General features: G+C 37.5%; 1 protein-coding gene across 1 annotated transcript; it reads left to right on the plus strand.

The window, feature by feature from the left end:
• Positions 1-165: 165 nt before the first annotated feature.
• On the plus strand, positions 166-21,608 carry LOC117307305 (ATP-binding cassette sub-family C member 9-like). The gene is made up of 32 exons (XM_033792022.1): positions 166-771; positions 1,119-1,349; positions 1,599-1,787; positions 2,235-2,384; positions 2,986-3,141; positions 3,810-3,944; positions 4,305-4,467; positions 5,147-5,187; positions 5,901-6,137; positions 6,645-6,738; positions 7,546-7,637; positions 8,097-8,175; positions 8,649-8,751; positions 8,941-9,039; positions 9,435-9,600; positions 9,823-9,960; positions 11,766-11,991; positions 12,638-12,855; positions 13,135-13,307; positions 13,701-13,770; positions 14,130-14,287; positions 15,289-15,381; positions 15,934-16,036; positions 16,597-16,710; positions 16,878-16,989; positions 17,160-17,287; positions 17,418-17,496; positions 17,615-17,723; positions 18,515-18,621; positions 19,563-19,696; positions 20,156-20,218; positions 20,389-21,608. The coding sequence occupies exons 1-32, from the start codon at positions 166-168 to the stop codon at positions 20,527-20,529; spliced, it is 4,707 nt and encodes a 1,568-aa protein (XP_033647913.1). The 3' UTR covers positions 20,530-21,608.
• Positions 21,609-23,386: the final 1,778 nt, after the last annotated feature.

Consider the following 23,386-nt stretch of genomic DNA (forward strand, 5'->3'; position numbering starts at 1 on the left):
ATTTTCAAATGTTTGTTAACAGTAAATCACGGGATATAAGCGAGAGGCGCAGTGTGTTCTACTAGACTTCGATCTGGGGGGCATGGTTGATATGCCTTATAGCTTCATGCAAAACGTTGGACTCTCATTTTGTGAATGTAGTGATTTTCCTGAAGTTCAGTCGTGATGGATCCTGAATGGGAGTGGTTCTGTGGGATAAATTCCTCATATACTAACGAGTCTTTAGACTGGTACCACAATGTACGAAACAACACGTGTTTAGTGAACGGAGTAGGGAGCATATCTCATGGTATATTCATCATCCTCTTCTCACTTATTCTCCTGGTGGTTGGATGCTGCACAAAGTATCGTCAAGTCAACACTAAACATCTACTTGTGTATCCTGGCCATAGCATAAGATGGCTCATATCAGCATTACTCCTGGTGATCATTCTTGCATCCATTGGTGAGGGCGTCATGACTGATGAGACATACCAAGTCTTGAATCAACCCACTCAGCCTCATCTCTACGTTCACAGTGTCTTGAGCTTCATAGCAGTCTTGGTGTCCCTCATCTATTATCATCACATGGAACTATGGCAGATACCGATCCTGTCTCTGTTTATGTTTCTGTTCTGGATATGTTCACTAGCCTCTGACGTCATCCGTATACTGAGCTTAGAATTTCAAGAGCAGTCTGATGTACATATTCTTATTTTTGATATAACCATCATAAAGATTGCTATGTATGTCGTCTTGATTCTTGTGGAAGCCAACGTCATTAGAAAGAAGGTAAACATGATTAATCATTCCATTAGCAAACTGCGTAGCTATGTTGTAAATGACATTTTGACGTTCACCTTGGAATGTATAAAAGTCAACCATTCTTCTTTAAAGTGGATATATGATGTTGCAAACAACTTCGTGTGTAAACAGTAGGGATAAACATGTTTACCTTTGAATATTTTGTTAATCGGGAACCAACATTGTATTGATAAGCATCGTCAAACCATGGTCAAATATGCATTGGTTTGAAATATAAATACTGATCGAAAGCTAAGGCCATCTACCCTACTCGTATATAAATATTGATTTGATATTATTTGATTATATTTGTATGCTTCATTTCTTTCGGTAAGTTCTTCTGCCACAAGAAAGCTGAGTTCCCGAGTGATTTGAAGAAACCTGAGGTGCTTTACATGCAGTCTTATGTCAGTCTATTCTCCAGCTTGACGTATTGGTGGGCAAACTGGCTCCTCAACCTCGGATATAAGAAACATCTTGAGCTTAGTGACCTCGGTGTACCATCCAAACAACATGAAGCCAAGTTCAACCATGAGAGATTTAGAAATGCATTCCGGGAAGAAACGGTGGGTCATTTCAGGTCTTTTAAACTTTATTGGCAATCAGTTAGCAATTGATTCGATCTGGGATTAAGACAGACATAGCCAGATAAAACACATCAAAGAATGCTGAACATGAAATGGTACTAAAAGTCATTCAAGTTTGCAAATAGTATTTCTACATGATTAATTTCATTCAGTTCAATTCATAAACAATAACAAAACAATTAATTACGGATGCTGTACCAATACTTGTTTTGTTATTTCCGAATAAAGGATAAAGCAAAGATAAAGGGAAAAGAAGCGTCACTTCTCAAGGTTTATGTCAAGATTTATGGCAGACGGCTGTTTGGTGCAGCGATTCTCAAACTCATTGGTGAAATGGTTGCTTTTATCGGGCCTCTAGCGGTTGGCGCTCTGACTGCCTATGTTATGACTCTCAGTTCACCAACCATCAAATCAGACGTAAGTAAAACAAAACATGACGGATCAAGCTTGTATGGAAATATCTTCTTCTACTTTTGTGAACACAAGATAGGAACCAAATCTCTGGTTTTGTGGACAGAATTTTGGATTTGATTCCCTTAAGTTGCATGCTATTCAGGTTTTGTTGTCTTTATAAAATTAGACAAATCTTAGGTTCCATACAGTAACATGATGAACAGCAAGCAGCAAGTTCTCAATCAAGCTTAAAGGATATTCATATTTTCACGTTTTTCTTGGGGGTTAAAAGACAATAATACTGCAATAGTTGTCATGACCAAAGTGTTATTTTGCATGCCGAGCAGTTGGACACCTCCATGCTGCTGGCTCTAACAAAGTTACAAAGGTGTCTAAAACTTCATTGGCTAAAATGTTAATTACTGTCCACATGGTCTCTGGTGATTGTGTTGTATTCTCTTTTCACGCCAGGCACACCTTATCACAGTGGAAGAGTTCTTTCAGAATGGATTTGTTTTAGTTATCGTCATGTTTCTATCTGCTGTGGTGAACTTACTCTGTCTTCAAACTCACTACTTCATTGGTATTATTGAAGGACTCAATGTTAGGGCAGCCATACAGGTAAAATACCAAATCAAAGGTGGGAAGAGGGAGAATGTAATTAATTAGTGAATAAACCCCATGGTCTCAACATCCAAGAAAGAAATGACTAACGACCTTATGTTTTGGTCTTGCCCTTTTCCACCCTCCTCTTTTGTCTGCCCTTTTATTTTAGCACATTTTGTAGGAAACTTTTTATTATTATTATTATTATTATTGTTTTTTTTTTACACACGCAAAACCAAAATGAATGAATGAATGAATTTCACTGTATATGTGTGTATGTGATAATCAAACAACTAGGCCTGTACTACATTAAGTATATAGCTATCACTATATTGGCCTTACGTTATAATTGAGATTGGCTAATATTGCATTTCCAGTCACCACTGTGACGCATGCACTTATTATTGTGCCATGGTATTATGGTATTATGGTATTACTATCTATAGTCACAAACCACAAGGGAAAGTGACTGGATAAATTATAAATAATGTGGGGCGGGAGGACGGAAAATTGGCTAGAGCGGGATTTGAACCAAAGACCTCTGGTTTAACCTATGGTGGCATCATAATATAATTATGTTTTGTTTACGTTTCTATTTGTTTTTGAATTCTTTCAGGCCATGGTTTATGAGAAATCACTTCGTCTCTCTACTGTTGCCACTACGGGTGGTAAGATGGACATGGGACAGATCACAAATCATATGTCAGTCGATCCTACAGCACTATTCTTCATGTTTCAAATGGTCAACAACTTATGGGCCATTCCAGTACAGGTACCATTATAAAAGAGATTTATAGAATCCAAGTTTTAAATTATTTTCCAACTGTCTTTTTAAACAGCTTTATTTGGAACGGGATTTTAATCTTGGATTCAGGGACCTGATGAACACAACAGAAGCAGCCCATAGCAAGAGCTAGAATAAAGTTGAATAAAAGAACTACAAAATAGAAAGGACCTGTAGAATAATTCTATGAAACAGCAACAACAACTAGGGAAGTGTAAGCTGGTGGTCATGTTGTCTTGAAAATAGGGATACTTTACAATTAAACACCGTGCATAATACTTTACTATAATTTATAGGCCTACATAAGTTTTACAGTAATGCAGATAAAGCACAGACTCATCGACATGCCAGATTCAAATCTGTGAATAAATAATGAGTTTTAGTTTGTTTGGAATTAAAAAGGGGATCTTCAGGGACAATCCAAACTTCGTCCAAACTATTGAAATTGGAATTTTAAATCTGTGTTTATTGGGAAACTGATGACGCTTATAATTTATATATGATATAATTCCAACTAGCAACGATGCAGTAATGGGCCCCGTGTTTTTTTTTACTTTCAACAGACAGTATTTGTAAACGTTGTGCTTCTTTTTCGCCCAGTTGGGCTCCGTGGTACATGAATGTATTTGACAGTAGTGTCATGTTTCTATTTACAGCTTATTGTAAACCTGGTGCTTCTTTACGCCCAGCTGGGCTACGCCGCACTGATTGGTGCAAGTGTGTTTGTGGTTATTAGTCCTATCCAATTCAAAGTGGCTGCTTTAATTGGAAAGCAACAGAAGAAACTACTGGTAAGTATTGTTAGAATTAATGTTTTTATTTTATAAGTAAATATCACCCAACAATTATGACATTTTCTAAGCCCTAAGTTCATGCCCATATCAATATATTTTTGAAAGATTTTCATTTGAACTATGGTCTAGTGAACTTTTACAACCGAAGGACACTTCAAATTATTAAGAGTATTTGCTATAAACAGCGACAACACGAGTTTGAACCGATAAACAAAAGCTTATACAAGATCTGCATGCTACCGTACTTGGCTTCAAAAATCAAAGGTCAAGATTGCGAACTTGTCACCGGTTCGCACTAATCTCACAGAGATCAAAATCCAATGTGTTTCTGTTTTCTTTTCTTATCTGTGCTTAAAGAAACTATCTGACGAACGGCTGAAGAAAACGAATGAATTACTTCAAGGTATCAAGCTACTGAAGTTATACGCGTGGGAAGGACTGTACTGTAAAGCCATTGAGATCATCAGAGCTAAAGAACTAATACAAATCCTGAAGGTTCATGCTGGATTTGTAACTACAGGTGGTGACATTCACAGTTTCAATTTATAATACCCCAACCTCCCAATACTACACCCCAACCTCAAAGTAAACGAGTTGAAAGAAACAAAAGTCAAAGAGACAATTTAAGAAAAGTTCTAGCTAATAGTAAACTATAACTAATAGTAAACTTGCGGATACAACCATGAAATAAGTCTCTTTTGATGGAATGTTGTCTATTAAAAGAGCCGGTTTTGTCTCGATGTTTCGAACAGTATACTCTGCTTGTCTTCATGAGAACAAATCTTTTCAGAGCCAAAAGACTCCCTCAAAAGAGAATTATTACACGGTTGTTTACTAGTATTTAGAGTTTATTTCCATCCTTGACACCATGCAAATTCTTCCAAAGATTCAAACATCACTTACAGTTCTAACTATATTTCGGTGCCTAATGTTGTTATCCCTTGTTATGCTAAGTCAAATTTGCTTTAGTTTGCACTTGCAACCCTAATATAGAAAACTGTGTCAAACCTTATTTGTTTGACATAGTATATCCCTACCCAACCCACCCTCCTGCTGCCACTAAACTTGATCTATGTTATACTTTTCCTTTTTTGATTTCATTATTTATATATGATGGATCTTATATTAGCTAGCTTTCAGAGTGTTGTGTTGCCTACAACACTTGATAATTAAATCTGAATTGTTTTTCTTCTTCTCAGTTTCGTTTACGATTCTAACGCCTACTTTGGCAACAGTTCTGGTAAGTTTGAATTATCAGCATGATATGATTGCTTGTGATTCATCAAAACTTGTTCAACAATCAGACACGTTCAAAACGGACAATCAACAAATGTTTCTGACATAAGGATACTCATATTTTTCAACTTAATATTTCAACAGAAAAATTTACAAACTTGCGGTTACAACCATATTGCAAAATGGGAAAACAATATAATACAGAGGGTCAATTAATTCATTTAAAATAAACGTTAAAAGAGCTGCCAGAATTATAATTGTACGAGAGGAGGTACAAATGAAGCAAAGGTAAATAATATGGAGGCGTATCTAAAAGATCAAATCTTGGGCAGAAATGCCTTATAAAACAACAAGTTGGACCAGCCGAACTCAAAACCTTAACAACGAGTTGTCTTAAATTTACAGTTCTGTTTAAAGATTCACTAAAAAGCAGGAGCCCATGGTGTATTTCCCTTTTATCCAAAATGTTTATGTTTTTTTTTACTTATACAACTTTTTTTGTATTGAGGGACTTCACGGAAAGCAGTGCTGGGCGCTAATCGGATTCGACACTTATTAAAGATGACGTCAATAAATAAATCAACAAATAATAAAAAAAAAAACCCAGATCGTGATGACATACACAGAACGGAACAAGAAAAACAAAACAAAAACAAAGCAAAACAGTTAATAAACAAATTTGATGCTATTTTTAAAGGTGCATATTGTTCTTTACAGGGATTCGGAACCTACACCGCCCTCACCGGTCTACCTTTGACCCCCGATATAACCTTTTCATCGCTAGCATTGTTCAATAGACTATCTATGCCGTTAATGATGCTGCCTATGAGTTTACTCTATTTCATTAACGGTATCGTCAGCACTAAAAGAATTCAGAAGTTTTTAGCAGCCCCGGAGGTTGAAGACGACTCTGTGACTGATCACACAAATGGCGTCACCTCTGAGACAGAACGGGTGAGAGCCTTATTAAAAGTTTAAAGACTTCTTTCTTCCTAACTTTATTGTCATTAAAAAAACAAAATTGCACGTGGTTTACTGATCACATCACTGCAAGGCAGCCCTTGAACATTAATTAATAGTGAGATTTGGAAACGATATTACTCAGATGTCTGTCAAAAGATTGTTGTAAATCGTATTGCATAGTAACACTCTCTAAAAAATAATACTTTTGTGTTTCATAGGATTATTGCATACTTTAATGGTTTACTGCCCACTTACTATCTCCAAGATATCAAAACGTCCTGTTTTATATGATTATATAATTTCAAAACAGGATTTATTTGCCTCAACAAATACATGAAAATAAGGGCTTAAATTAGTACATGATTAGTAATATAAAGGTACTTCAAACGTCTTAGAATGACAAGACGTCACATCTAATTGACACCATTACTAATATTCTGGTTGTCTCCATATTGGTAGATTACTTTTATTCCTACCCCCTTTTTATTCTGAACACAGACACGCCCCCAGAGTCCAGAAAGCTTCACAATTGCAACCAGTGAAAGCGAATGCGAGGAAGAGGTTTTGTTTACAGAGAAATCAGGTTTACTTGGTTAGTGAAAACAAATATCGGCTTCTAAATCGGAAACATTATTACAAAACTCTCTGATGTGAAAGTGTATTTAAACCACGCCCACTTCAGCTAAAAGTGGGTGGAGTCGTAAAATCACTGCTAACAACGCTGTATCTTTGACACATAAACTAGGTTACCTGGAATGAAGCTCAGGAAGATAATTCATTAAAAGTAAAGTTTTGAAAAACTCAGTGTACTAGAAAAAGTAACTGGTGTTCAGAAAGTTTCGACGAGGTAGGGGAAACATGACAGATGGATCCTCTCTTCTACTTCAGTTTTTTCTTTCTCAAATCAGTCAAGTCGAACCCCCCACAGCATTTTGAGCCTGCCCAAGTGATCTTTGTCCAGATGACTCGGTCCAGTGTGCAAGCCACGTTCTATTCAAAGCCATGTTTCCATTAAGCCACGTTCTATTCAAAGCCATGTTTCCATTGGAAACTCGTTTTATATAGACTCATCACAAATTTGAAAATTGTTGTATGTTATCCTTAACAAATTCTTCTTTTATTAAAGTATCGATCAGCACCAAGCATAATATAGTAAGATTTGCGGTACATAAGTGGAAGTAGACCTCATGTGAACAGCCTGCACAATTAGATACATTCTTTCTCCTGAAAACTACTGGAGCAAACTGATCGAAACGTCGAGTTCTCAGAACTACTGCAACGCATAACAGTTTACGTGATAATAGCTTTACCGCAACTCGTTCAAAAATAATCACTGATTCATATTGAAGTTTATACACATGTGAGAATAAATTTATGTGTTGTGATTTCGACTCTTAAGGAAATACGAATCTTAAATATGGATCAAGAGCTTCTAGACATCTGACACAAAATGGTTCAACTAAACCATTGAAGCATGGAGTAGCAGTTCAGGTAAGTCATTATCATTGACCCAATAAATACATTTCACCATTGTTTTCATTAATGAGATGCTCATGTTATATCAGATAAGTTTGACCAAGGTCTAATACTCACAGATATCAAGCCCAATATGTTCAAGTTTAGGGAAGCCCCCAATATTACATGCACACAAACATCTCCCAAGTGTGGGCCGTTAAGTTTAGGGAAGCCCCCAATATTACATGCACACAAACATCTCCCAAGTCCGGGCCGTTTTACTGGTCCTCCTGACACATTTTTGGCTAAAAAAAAACATTTTAAATCAAGCTTCCTTTTTTATTGGAAATATTGGACTTATATATTGAGCAACCTTTTGTTTGTTGGTCCCCTATAATGCACTTTGAAACGTCCTCTTCAAGGCAAACTCTTTGTGATGCACTTAATAATGAATTTGCCATATTAATCTAAAACCTAAACAATTGATTTACGAAGATATCCAACGGCAATTTCCTATGGGATCCAGAGTCAGAGAACGTTGTGCTTTCAGATATCAACGTGGAGATACCAGAAGGTGAGTATAATGGATTAACAAACCTAGCTATGGTTGTTTAATGGTTGATAAAAATGTTCTATTATAAAAACAATGCAAATCTAACATCATACTGTGTTTTCGTTTGTTGGACTGAGGACTACACCAAACCAATGATGCACCGGCATCCACAATAACTAGAGTCTAACAGTTCAGGTGCTGAGTTACAATTATTTGGTGTTGGATTTAATTAGGGTGAGGAAGGGTCCTTGTGAATCACTTCTTGGTTAATAATAAATAAGCTTCTTAATAAGAACTAGAACAATAATACTAAGGTCTTCATATCGCATTATAATGTATCATCAAGCGAGCAACGTCAATGTCAAATCTTTCAAACAAAGTTGTTATAACTAGACTGGTTTAACTAAAGAAAAAATACTCAACTTAGGCCTACATTATCCAGAACCATTTTCTGAGAAAACTTGAACAACTTTTACCAACAATTTACTCTCCAGGGAAACTGACGATTATTACGGGTCAGGTTGGGACTGGTAAATCGTCTTTAGTGTCCGCCATTTTGGGTGAAATGACTACTGTGTCTGGATCGGTTCAAATAAGGTAAGGACATACAATCATTTCGCCAATTTTCATTTTTCGTAATCTCTCTGTTTTGACTAATATTAGTATTACAGTGTTTAGCGATATATGTCTCCCATGAAATGAATTCCTTCCTTGTATTCGTCGAGTCAACTCACACTCATAAAGGGTATTTTGCTTCTTATCACTGTGATATTATTTATTGACTAGAAAGAGAAATAGCATAGCCTTTGCTGCTCAGAAACCTTGGCTACTCAACACAACTCTCATGGAAAACGTACTCTTCTCAGCACCATTGGATTCCAAAAGGTTGGTCACATTCTTTCAAGCCCCCATTATGTTAATCAGTCTCTTTGCCAATCTATTTGACCTCCTCGGAGTCATTCATGATTACATAACCAGTCGTTGCAGAAAAACTGGAACCCAAAACCAAGTAAACTCAATCTTTTCTCCTAGTCAATACATCAGTTGCAGGAGTCCTGAATCACTGAGAAATACATCCATGTATGATTCAAATCATACCAACCCCTTTAGTTATGTTATTGAGAGAAAACATAAACAATTCCATCATTAATCATCTTGCCATTGTTACGTCGTTTAGACTTGTGAAAGTTTGCTATATAAACTGTTGCTGAACATCATTGTCGAAGCCATTGAATAAAAACAGATGACGAACTTTAAAAAAAATAACATGGTATGTTTAGGTATAAACGAGTGATAGATGCTTGTGCCTTGCGACCAGACATTGATATCTTACCAGCCGGAGACCAGACTGAGATTGGTGAGAAAGGAATCAACCTAAGTGGTGGACAGAAGCAGCGAATCAGCGTGGCTAGAACCATGTACTCGGATCGAGATGTCATTTTACTGGTAAGGATTTGAATACCCTTTTCCCGTCAGAGCATACTGATTGAAACGTCGAGTAGTACCAACCGGCTCTATCGGAGCCACCTCTACTTAACAAAGAGATTTCTTACATGGTGTCACCGCAAACCTTACTTACTTAGTGTTTATCCAGCATACATAGCAATAAGTCTTATCTTGATTCTGTTCAAGTTAAATGACAATGTTTTCATGTTGGTTCTTATTTAGGACGACCCCCTATCTGCTCTAGATGTTCATGTTGGTCGCCATCTTTTTGAGAAGGGTATCATCAAATGGCTAGTCAACCATCGACACACTGTCATCTTGGTCACTCATCAACTACAGTATCTTAACAGAGCAGACTTGGTGAGTTACTGGGTTTAGAAAATCATCCAGCACTGCTCGGGTAAATCTCTGGAGTCGCTTGTTTCAATTGGAACTCCCTTGTTATTGCAAAGTATTAGTATAAGTCACAGCCATCTTTCATCTTTGCAAAGGGCATATAGGGTATTCGATTACAATTAATTACACTTACCCTATGTCTGAGTCTAGTCGGAATTAGGTCTCAATTGGCGGCACTGGTCAGCTTTGACTTCATTCAAATATTTTAGTACTCACAAATACAATTACTTAACTAGGTTTTCTCGATCAATTTTTGAAAATGAGCAGCCAATTTAGTTTCCATGCGTTCGAATTAAAGCTATTTTGCCTCTCCGGTTTTTACTGCGTTTAAAATTCAGATGCCGGTCATTCAGTTTCGTTTTGAGGCATTTAAGTTTCTAGCACATTCATTCTTTCTCATGACACACAATCATCATTCAATTTAGCAAAGCTGGTTCGGCTAAGGATTTTGCTGATTTAATCATTTTCAATTTCGTAAACAGACAATCAATTTCGTTAAACGAGGATTCAAATAAGGAAACGACTAAAGAAATACGAATAAACAGATAAACTGTAAAAGGCAACTGTTTCGTACCTTCACTTTTAAATCAAGCGAACCTTATTTTCTTTATTTTAAGTTTCCAGTAGCCTTTACCTGGGGTCCCATAAGGTTTTTGTCTGGTTTAATTTTTTTCGGGGAGCTTCAATGGTTAACTTAGCAAGACCTGACTATATAATGTGTTCGAATGTTTTGGGGGTTTTTGTAAAAATAAATCCGTTTTTGGTTTTTGTAAATATTCGCCAACCATCAATCCGTTTGCGTGCAGACATCTTGGCGTATTATGTCCAAGAGTGCCGGAAAATGAACCGCATGCATTTAACATGCGAAGGAAACAAAAAGTTAACCAAGCGTTTTTAAGATTGCACAAAATTTAATTACAGAATTGACTGCACCAAAATGAAATTGAATGACAAAACGCACGCCTCAAATAAAAATCTTGCGAATTTGAATGCAGCCTCGGTGAATTGTTAAATTGAATGATTATTTTATTAAATCGAATGACGTAAAGTACATTTTGACTAGTCTTTAAAAGAAATCGATTGACCCTTTTCAGTTCGTGCGAAATAGAATAGGCTGGTGGTTAAACTGGCTGCTCTAATTCCGAAAATTGACCGAGAAAACCTGTACTACGACTATAAGTATAGAGAGATACAACCTGTTTGTACCAAGAGCTGGAGAAGAGTGAGGGTGACTTGTTGTCTGCATTTGTTTTTATATGGCTATGTACAGTAAGCAATAGGATTAGGATCTGCTCTATAGCCGTACATAAAGAACTTACTATAGGCCTTTATACTACACTGGGGGTTTTGGAGTTCATTGTTCACCATTTACAGCTGACATTCCCAAGATGGTCACATACAATAGGGGAATGGTAAAAGTCACACAGTGCAAGAACTAACGCTTGGCAGCTGTTACTGGAATAACTTTAGTCAATGTGAAACTTTTGACGGGGCACCAAAGCAAAGACCAGGGGCAACGAAGGCCATTATGCCCCGTGGCCTACGTGTGACTAGGCCTGTTACAGACAGTCATTCATAAACTAAAGATAGGGAAGAAGAAAGTGAATGTTTCCCAATCACAATAGTTTGAAGTTGTTATCGGAGGACTTGATACGATAATGCAACTAAGTATTGAGGGAGTCTAAGTTTAACTGAAAGATCTGCAAGTGTATACATGATGCACGAGAAGAGGCGAAAATAAGAAAGCTGATTTATCTCCTTTGCTTTAGATAATAGAAATGAAAGATGGTCGGATAGCTGCCCAAGGTACATTAGATGACGTCATTGCTGCTGATCCTGATATGTATAGTGAGTACAACAAGGCTATAGAACTAGCCAGCGAGTCGGAAGCCGAGTTGGAACAGTCTGGTTACGAATCAGAGTCAGTGAAGGAGGAGAGAGCACAACTCCAACAGCAAGTCAAGACTGCCATCCTGACAAAACAAATATCCAAAGGTATAAATAGCGAGTACAAATCCCTGAAGATTTTACAGAACGCATCCACTCCAGTAACTTTCCATGTTTCTTCTATATTTATCAATTAATGGGATATAAATCGTGGACGTTTGTCGCTTTTGTTAAAGTCGTGTCGATATTTATCCACATTTGCACAGTCTCATAAATTATACGTTTGTGAGTTGTAAATCAAAAACATCTTCGTTGTTAAATCGGCGGGTTGGTCTTTATCGTTGACATATATTGCAATAACTACATACATTGCCTCGTGATCCCAGGACCCTTCACCTTTTGTGGATTAAACCCAAGAATCTGTCGGAGAAAGTACCTTATGAGGAACAACACAATGGTTCCATTGTTGAAGTAGCCATATAAGATTGACTAAAGAGCACAGTGCCCTGGAAGCGCACACAATTCATAGAAAGGTTTAATAGAAAACGACAATAAAGCATTGGAGTTTGCAAGCATCAAGGTAAAAAGATGACGGTGTGTCTTGTCTTTATTTTAAATGTAGATGAATCCTCATACTTGGGTCTGCACAAATTGACTTTCTTGGGTCCCCTTTAAAAAGAAATCTCATTCCAAGTTCTGGAAAACAAACTGAACTGACTATTGTAACTATGTCGTCTGATACCAAATCTCATAGAGCCAGGGAGGAACGGAGGAACGTCTGGAGCACTGATGGAGAAAGAAGAGATGGAACGAGGCTCTGTTTCTTACACTGTGTACATGTATTACGCAGTCAATGCTGGATGGTTCCTTCTATTGCTTAGCTTCATCATGTCTATTATTAACACTGGATTATCAATTGGGAACAACTTCTGGCTGTCTGCTTGGTCTGAGGCGGGACTGGGCTTAAATGAGGTATGTTTTAGTAGTCTAATTCATGTATTTATTTATTTGTGCTGCGATCGAAGGTGCGCACAGAAGGGACAACCAGTGAGACATCTGCGCACATCCCCATGAAGTACCTTTTTAGAAGAGGAGACAAACATTGTTGTCTTTTAACTTGACAAACACATAAAGAGGTCGAGTATCATCCATATATTCCACATATCAGATAGGGCTGAGTGCCCAAATATTGTGTACATGGCTCTTGCACAATTAATCACTAATACACGTTGCTAATTGTTGGTTTGATAGACGGAGCAGTACAACAAGGTGTTCAATGATTACTTCGGTGGTTATGTTGGTTTATCCGCTGGCTATTTGGTATTCAGAGTACTCACATCATTGACTCTTGTTGGAGTCATTTTAAGAGCAGCCAAGAGACTACATCAGAATGTACTCCGTAACATCATCAAGGTACCATTGAGGTGAGGTTCAATCATATTTGTTTTTATGGTAACAAGCTCTATGGATTTTCAAAACACAGTTTATTGCAACACACAAATTGGAGTGTCTACAATAATGATAATGATAATGGTGGGTTATTATATAGTGCGTTTATCCGTCACTCAGTGACGCTTAAGGCGCTTTAACAATACACGAGACCAACGGCCTTACGTCCCGTCCGAAGTACGAAGCAAAGGTTAAGTGTCTTGCTTCAAGACTCTTGTACACAAGTGTCGCGATTGGGACTCGAACCCACACTCTGGTAATCAGAAACACCCGAGTTTGAATCCGGAGCTCTTAACTGCTAGTATAAGCGACGACACTTGAATTTTTCAACTTTTCAATACTCTCCTTGGTTGTTTTCTATTCCATAGGTTTTTCGATACTACGCCTATTGGTCGAGTTCTTAATCGATTCTCGAATGACACCCAGTTAATCGACGCGGTAAGTTAAGTCCACTGGGAGAGACAGTAATGGTTTCACCAACCCAGTGATGGGCGCACATTGGATTAAATAGTTCGTTTGAAATTACGTCTGATTCCACACAAAGCCCAACAGAAATACCTCTGCAAATATTTAGTTACAATATCACTGCCAAAATAATTTCAATTGTTATATTAAGTGGGGCAGCTCTCAATTCCTGTTCTTCTCGGAACAAATACTTCTCACAATTTTTTGTTTGTTTAATACATGGTTGTCAACCGCAGGAAAATCTTGCTTATTGTACTTCACACCAAGCATAGGTTCAGGTCTATTTTTGTCATTGGTATTTTTTACACTTTGGTACAATTGTGTCTTTTCAGCGTTTGACTCCAACAATCAACATGCTACTAAACAGTTTATTGAAGATCGTCTCAGCAGTGGTTGTCAACACTATCATAGTACCACTATTCATTGTGTTCTTTATTCCTATTGCCATTGGCTACTACGTCTTACAGAGGTACTTCTTGGCAACATCAAGGTAAAATAATCGTTATATACATACATGTATCAAGAAGCCATATTTTCATAATTAAAACTACCAAATAATAACTATAAGAGCCAGGTTTAACAGGCGCGTTTTACAGTAACGTATCAATGCGCTAGTTGCCTTGGGCCATTAACATGTATTACGTATCTCAGTTCCCTTTGGGAGTGAAGAGCCACAGGCTGCCGTGCGTGACTATCCAAAGGCCCTGTCAAAAACAATATCAACCTGTACCTTTGCAATTACACTCATGCATATAACACATGGTGAAGAGAAGCAATTTGTCAGAGTAAACATATTGCTTTGCCACACAAGTGTCATGACAGGGATTCGAACCTACACTCCAATGACATAACCACAACAACTTGAGTCTGATGCATATAGACAGTTCGGCCATTACTAACTTGCGGTGACACCATTGCAAGCCCTTCATTTGCTGTTTCAAACCAATGTTTAGAGGTAATATGAGTGTCATCGGCTAAGTGAGCCCTCATCGTTGGAGTCACTGATAGTCAGCTTGTTTGGAACTGCCAAATGACTGCTTCATTTCCAAACGTCCAAACTTGATGAGTCGTTGGTGGGCAGCATTAATGACGAGGCAAGAATGGTTCCCACTGCCGTCAGTTATTTGACAAACACCAGTCCAATCTTCTCATGATATTGCCTCCAAACATCCTCCTCTATCGTTCACTTTCTCCTCATTGTAACATCCTCCTCTATCGTTCACTTTCTCCTCATTGTAACATCCTCCTCTATCGTTCACTTTCTCCTCATTGTAACATCCTCCTCTATCGTTCACTTTCTCCTCATTGTAACATCCTCCTCTATCGTTCACTTTCTCCTCATTGTAACATCCTTCTCTATCGTTCACTTTCTCCTCATTGTAACATCCTCCTCTATCGTTCACTTTCTCCTCATTGTAATTTAGTTTTGCCAGTGACTATCAATAACAATATACCTAAACCAACTCTTTTTAAACCCATCCAATCTTACAGGGAGTTACAGCGATTAGACAGTGTCAGCAAATCTCCAGTCTTTGCTTACTTCTCGGAAAGTATTGGAGGACTCACGACAATTCGAGCATTTCGGTAAATACTTAATACCCCATCCACAGCTATCACTCAGACAATAATATTGTTAAGTTCCAAAGAAGATCCAAAGGGAAAGTACACAATGGTTCTAGAAAAAATCAAATGATATATTTTCTCAGTGTTTCAATACACATAACATATTAAACCAACCTGTAAACATGGCATCCAATTACAGGTCTATTTCTATAACTATAATTTACTAAAAAAGAATAATTAATAATAACAACGGTTTAAGGTTTAGGCAAGTTTATACCAAGCATGTTTGGATTGTGGCAATCATTTTTTAGCTTGACTGTTGAGTCTTCATACACTATTCTCTTCAGTCGACACTGATGGTAGTTTTTTGTACTGGTATAAACTTTACAATCAATATTATTGTGTCAGATTAAAGCTAATCTGTTTGTATCGACAGTTATCAATCCTGTATTTGTCTTATATAAGCTGACAGATACATGTACATGTCAATTTGAATCTTAAACACGAGTTATAAAAGCTTGATTTTCTCAATTTTAAAGTGAATTTGAGGTTGTTTCTTATCCCTAATTATAGGTCGGGTAGTCGTTTCTACAAGACCATCATACATCGAATTAATGCCAATTTATCTGCATTCCTGTATCTACAAGTAGTCAACCGATGGCTTGCTGTACGGCTAGTAAGTCACTATATAAAGACAGTCCCAAACAATGATTGTCGTGGTCATGTCTGGCATTTGCATTGTGGAAGATCAAATCCTTAAGATCAAGAGACCACGAAATGTGACTAAGATTGCAAGTTGTAGGTTGCAAGAGGCTTGGTGGGTAGAGAAGACATAACATTTCAAAATGTTGGGCTGAAAACCTCAAACAGAGAGGAGACCTATATGCGGTAGAGACTGAAAACGACATCCAAATGCAATACTATGTCTGAGAAAGGATTCGAACCGGGGTCCACAGAGGTGAGCGACAGGGCAAGCCACCACTCCTCATAAACTTAATTCTCATGGGTCCTAAATATTCATTGACAATTATTAATATTCTGCGAACTTGTTGTCGACTTGTCAAGTAGATGTTGTAAAACAATGAGATAGAACTGTAGTCTATAGCCTATACTTATTTGGTCTAGTCCCGACAAAGTATCAATTTAAGCTCTCGTCATTTTGTAATTTATTGTTCTTATTGTCTCGTCATTACGATGTTATGGAGTTAATGTTTGTTTCCCCATTGGTTACTGCAGGACTTCATTGGTGCATTGGTAGTTCTTATAGCAGGTATGACGACACTGGTCGGTGCGTTAACTGGTGGTTTAAGCCCAAGCTTAGTTGGGTTGGCAGTCACATACACGCTACAGGTAAGCACGCTGCACTAGCTTATTTTAAACAATTACATGCAAACGATTTGGCTCTATTGTGCTTGTGTAGAACCGTATCAATGAAATGCAAGAATGAGCCATCAATCAGCGATATCAATGAAATGCAAGAACGAGCCATCAATCAGCTATTTTGAACTTTGTTTCAGATTGCAGGTTTCTTGAATTTCTTCGTAAGAACTGTAGCAGATCTAGAGATGAACATGAACGCAGTGGAACGTATCAAGTACTACACCAATGTCGAAAACGAGCCTTATAAAGGTACGTTTAGATATAAAAGCAAAGTTTATGTTTGTCGTTTTTCTGACTTAATTAAATAATGAAGCAGACAGGTCACGGAGAACCTTTCACGTAACTTAACTCAAACTAACCCATCATTTACAAACTATTCTAACAAACATTGAGGATTTTCCTAATGATTTGATTCTCAGGAAAAGACCCCCCGCCAGGTTGGCCAAGACGCGGGAAAATCCAACTGGACAACATGTCAGTGCGGTATGCCCGAGATACCGACCCAGTATTGCGTGACGTCACGGTCACGTTTCGGCCCGGTCATAAGGTACTCGCCAGCCAATAAATAAATAAATAACTTAATAAATAAATAAAATTATGTCATGTGGAAAATTACGTACACAAAAAGCCAATGGGATTCATAACAAAATAAGTACCTTTGTATCTTTGTGCTTCAGATTGGCATTTGTGGACGTACAGGAGCTGGCAAGTCGTCTCTCACATTGGCTTTACTTCGAGTCATTGATATCTATAAAGGTAAGACAGAAACAATCAAACTAAATCAATCAACCACAATCCACCTTACAATCATTTGAATTCACTAATTATAATATCGCACACCAAAACAAATATTATAATTTTTATTTTAATGCAGGTCGAGTCTTAATCGATGGAGTCGACATCAAGTCTATTCCCCTGACGACCCTCAGGAGTGAGATTAGCATTATTCCACAAGATCCAGTTCTGTTTACTGGAACAATCAGGTAGAGTACCTTACTGTCATCAAACAGCAATTAACAATAATTAACGCCAGGCAAATCCTTCCAAGACTACATGTTATTTCTTTTTTTTTGAGATGTAAAGTTCTTGAAGACTATGTTATTCACACTCATCCTACACTGCGTAACCCATCATACTAAAACACAATTTTATAAAATCGACATTTTAAACAAGCAAACAAACCTCTACAGGAAAGTTACATTCAAACCAATAAATGAAGATCACAACTCAAGGAAAACAGCCCAACAATATCAGCATTTATCGTCGTCAATACTGCAGTAACTCAACAAGACGTATTCATTTTGGGACCATGAGAGGGCGGGCTTTATACTTTACCGAGAGAAACCAACTAAACGTGCTCCAAATGCAAGACAAAGACCTACACTACCTTTACATATTACACTAAAAGTCGATGTAAATACTGAACAATACAATAAGCACTTTTTTTATAAGATGTTAATGCGAAACCCAAACGAATGCTGTAGTTTATTTGCTCTTTAATAGAATTTAAGGGGTATAAGAGAACAGTTTTCTGAGCCCACGCCCCTCCCCCTCGTCCTCTGGTTCTGCCACTGCAAAACTTACGGCCTGGAATAACGAGGCCAAATAGGTCATGGCCCTTCTTGCCCCTGGTCTTGGCCTTGGTGCCCCTTTCAAAGTTCCCCATCTGAAGATTTGCAACGGAAATGCCTTTCATATATAATGAAAGTGGCCTTGCCCTCTCAAATATGAAACTCCATGTCTTTATTTCCCTTTGAATATTTCTCCTAAACAGAAAGAATCTCGACCCAGTTGGTCAAGTTAGCGATGATGAAGAGCTGTGGGGAGCCTTGGGGATTGCGCAGCTTAGAGACGTCGTGTCATCTCTCGATGGAGGTTTGGGTAAGTATGACATGAATCGCTTCAATATTCTGCAGTGAGCCGGATATTGTAATCTGAAGCAGTCACGCGCCTCTAGAGTCATTATGACAATCGATGACATGATTTACTCTCGAAATAAAACATATTCTTCAGCTATTAAAGCATCCGACTGGATTTTGTGTGTTTTTGGTGTGGGGGGGGGGGTAACTGCAGATAAACAATAATATAAACAACCAATGTTTAAAAACGTTAAGGGAAACTTTTAATTGTGTGTTGATACATGGAGGGACCTCCATGGCTGATGTAACTTGAATGAAACTGTAATAATTTAATTTAAATAATTAAATTGTTCACCAAACTCCACACACTTGAATTTGATTTTTAACTGCAGTTGAACATGTAAAAGGGTAGAAACAGCTTATATGCTTAAAAAGACAAGTGCCCTCTTTTTAATTTTGTGTTAATATAAATTGTAAACAATTTAATAAACTAATTTAATTTGTTAATAGCTTTCAGGCGAACTCTCTCTCCCATTAATGTTGATTCCAATTAAGTGTTTTCACGCACACCGACCACTAATAGTACGTCCAGTGTGTTATGGGCCTTTAATGGTAGAAGTATATGGAACTTGACACTCCATAGAGTATGTATTGAGAAAGATGTGGTTGTTGGTCATCGCAAATTCTTTGTGCTTTGGTTCAAATATAGGTTGAATAACAAGCAATGGCAGCCATTTTGAAAATGTTGAATAAAAAAATAAATACCTTTATTTTGTCAATGGATCAAATTTGAGTAATATAAATATAGGCAATCTTTCTCATGTTATACTCTCACTAATGACTGTGTGCCAAACTCCATGCATGTATCATTAAAGGCATAATTCCATAAATGTTTCTCCTCACTGCCACACTATAATAAATGACACCCTAATTTGCCAACGGTTCTAAAATGCTTGATTTCAGATTCGGCTATCAGTGAAGGTGGTGAGAATTTCAGTGTTGGTCAGCGGCAGTTATTCTGTTTAGCTCGTGCCTTCCTCAGGAAGTCTCGTATCCTCATCATGGATGAAGCCACTGCCTCAATTGACCTAGAAACGGTATGGGATTCTTGCACTTTAAGATAACAGTAAACACTAAATTGACTCAGACTCCGCAGTCTCTTTTCCCTATAGGCGAGACTCACACGTAAGACTAAAAATAGACGTCTAGGTACCAAGAATCTGCCGTTGTTACGGATTCTAAAACAACAACAAAGACCATTATTTGACATTTTATAAACAAGCTATACATACTCCAGAAGACATTCCAGAGCAGACTGATCGAAACGTCGAAACAAAAGAGATTTTCACATGATGTCACCGCAAACCTTACTTAAACTAAACTGTACAATGTTACAACGGTATCTTGTGTTAAACTAAAGCTGTGCAACCGATAATATAGTTTGACACACGTCAGCCATTTTCTAAGTGAGCAACATGTGGCTTTGTTGCCGTTTAATCCATAAAACTATAAACCAAGTTTGTTATTTTTATAATGAATTCATGTTTATATTTTAGGACAAAGTTCTTCAGAGTGTGGTGACAAACGCCTTCGCTGAACGTACTGTGCTGACCATAGCGGTATTTATGACTTTTATTTCGTCTTGCTCAAGAACACCAAATTCTACCCGAGTGATCGGCTTGCTTCTAGCATAATCTCCCTCCTTGTAACTGAAAATCATTTAAATCCAAATTCCCAATTCCTTTGTTGATACTATTTTGATTGATAAGTGTGTGTATTTTCTCCTCAGCATCGCATTACGACCATTTTAAACTCAGATAGAATTCTCGTACTTAACGAAGGAAGAGTAGCAGAGTATGGAACGCCAAATGATCTCATGGAGAAAGAGGGTGGAATATTTGCCTCATTTGTCAGAGACAAGGATGTGTAATTGGGCCAAATAGACCGTGCAAGTCGTGCCCGTATCCAGAAAAGAACGAACGAAGAGTATCATTTTCCTGACAATACAATCTACCTCCTGACGTTTTCTTGAAAATAAAATTACCCAGACCAATTTGTTACTATAAACAATTTTTAGTTTTGATACATTTTGGTAATTTACTTGAATCAAAATAAACACATGGGACGACACGGATAGCGTTGAGGAATGGATTTACTTAATTCCAGTCAATAATGTGTAATGTATTAAATATTTTTAGTGGCTGATTTCCTGTAAAATCAGCTTCGAATGTTATTTTGTAAGAAATGTATCAGTCCTTCTATATGCCTATTGTTAAAAAATGTAACTGTCTCTCAACCACTGATGGGTAACACACAGCTAACTGTCTCTCAACCACTGATGGGTAACACACAGCTAACTGTCTCTCAACCACTGATGGGTAACACACAGCTAACTGTCTCTCAACCACTGATGGGTAACACACAGCTAACTGTCTCTCAACCACTGATGGGTAACACACAGCTAACTGTCTCTCAACCACTGATGGGTAACACACAGCTAACTGTCTCTCAACCACTGATGGGTAACACACAGCTAACTGTCTCTCAACCACTGATGGGTAACACACAGCTAACTGTCTCTCAACCACTGATGGGTAACACACAGCTAACTGTCTCTCAACCACTGATGGGTAACACACAGCTAACTGTCTCTCAACCACTGATGGGTAACACACAGCTAACTGTCTCTCAACCACTGATGGGTAACACACAGCTAACTGTCTTTAATTAAAAAATTAGTAAATGTACTTTACACATAGTTGGTTATTTGTGATGGATATGCGTGGCAACCTTTTTCCAAAACAAAATTGATCACCTTTCCACCGACTTTTGGTGAATAATTTAGGTTAGTATTGGTCATTTAAAAATGATTGATGGGTATCAATGTTTTTATGAATAGATTGAAATTTCTATTGGGGATAAAGAATATTAAATTTGGTTTTACCCATATAATAATATACAACGATGTATGTTAGCACTGTGTACTTTCCCGAGCTCGGTGGAACATAATCGCAGGCATACAATACTCGGGTGGGATTCCAACCCATGACCTTTGCAATTCTAGAGAAGTGTCTTACCAACTAGACCACCGAGATTGCCCGGTAGCTAGAGACAGTTCAATTCCTATATGTTCTTATTGTTTAAGTGCCTCTCAAGTTGGCCGGTGAACGAGTTCATTTATGTGGGTATCATTGGTCATTCAACTGCAGTTGAAAGCAACACTTTGTATCTGTCTACAATGTCAAGGACCCCATGGCTAATCACATTTGGTTCCGCTAACTCACATGGATGGATCACTTCCATCCCTAGGGAAATATCGAAATTGCCAATTTATCAAAATGAAGATATTTGAATGTGTATGATGGAGTCTGAATGTCTGCGTATGCATCAATGATGCTATCCGCTCACTCACCTAATGGTAAAGACAGGGCCCAATGTCACAGAGCTGCTTAAGCACAAACATAGCTAAGCAAAACAAAAGTATGCTTAGCAGAATAACGTTACCAGCGCAACTGTTATGTCACATGTACATCGTGTTACTGGTGTCCTGCTCATTTCTGCATAGCAGACAGTCGTTAAGCAATTATATTCTTCTTAAGCAGCTCTTTGAAATTGGGCCTTGGGTGTAATTTCATAAAGCTGTTGAGCACGAAAATACTGCATGGCAAATTTCTTTACTAACCAAAAACCGCTAGGGGCATCAGTCACAACAGATGTAATGCAATTTTGGCTGATAACCTGTTTCTGTTGAGCAATACTTTTCTGTGCCTAGCAAGTTTTCGTGCTTCATGCTTCATGAAATTTGGCCCTGGTAATAAGCAATGCATGGTACATTCCTAACCACGGTCATGAAAGGTTGATCAACCCTTACATGGCTACTGTCCATTATAGATTGATTAAATGCCATCAATCATCTTTAATTGAACTATAGGAATTTTAATTAATTGCTTAATGTGAGCTTTGCGTGCTACACCAAGCAATTGAAGTATGCAACATTCAATACTGTCTTGCATGGTTGGAAAGCAATTTTAACATTCATGGAATCTGCGCACTATCCAATATCAAGGTTGCTAAGTTAATTTGATGGTCTTCATAGGTTTCCACTTCGCTGCCTGTCAAGACAAGTTTCTGTATTATAATTTTTATTAATTTGTCTTAAGCCACACCTCTTGGTCCAGTTTCCGGAAGGTCACATATATTTTTAGTTTAGTTCAACTTAGTTGATGATTAATGATTGATTGAGATGAAATAAAGATAAGATTTGGTTGATTTATTGAGCGTATAATTTATTGCTTGGTTGCCGTAATATTAGTGATAAATCATTATTTTATGGTGATGGACATTGTATCTTTTAATAGTCTGGCGGTGAATAAATCCAGTTATTATATTATTATTATTGCTAACTATTATTTTAATATCTTTATGTATGTTGAACCCCGGTGGAAATGAATCAAATAAATAGAAATTACAGACTTGAATAAAAATGATCAAAGTGTACGTCCTTGTCCCCATTTAGTGGTCGTTTTTTTTTTACAAATGTAAAGTTGCTCTATGCATAAAGCAGATATCAATAGTGTAAGTCAATTTGTAAGGTTTTAGCTTAATTTTGTTTCGTAATACGTCAAAAGCTACTACGGATTGCCGTCAAGAAAAACAAAAACCCATTTATTTTTATCAACTGATGTTGGTCTTCTGACAATGACTATAGAGCAAGCAAGTCGAAACGTTGAGACAAATTATTGACTCACTCTGTGATAGAATGCATAAAGCAGGACAGTTCTCTATTA

This window comes from Asterias rubens, chromosome 2 (assembly GCF_902459465.1).
Source record: "Asterias rubens chromosome 2, eAstRub1.3, whole genome shotgun sequence".
Taxonomy (NCBI): domain Eukaryota; kingdom Metazoa; phylum Echinodermata; class Asteroidea; order Forcipulatida; family Asteriidae; genus Asterias; species Asterias rubens.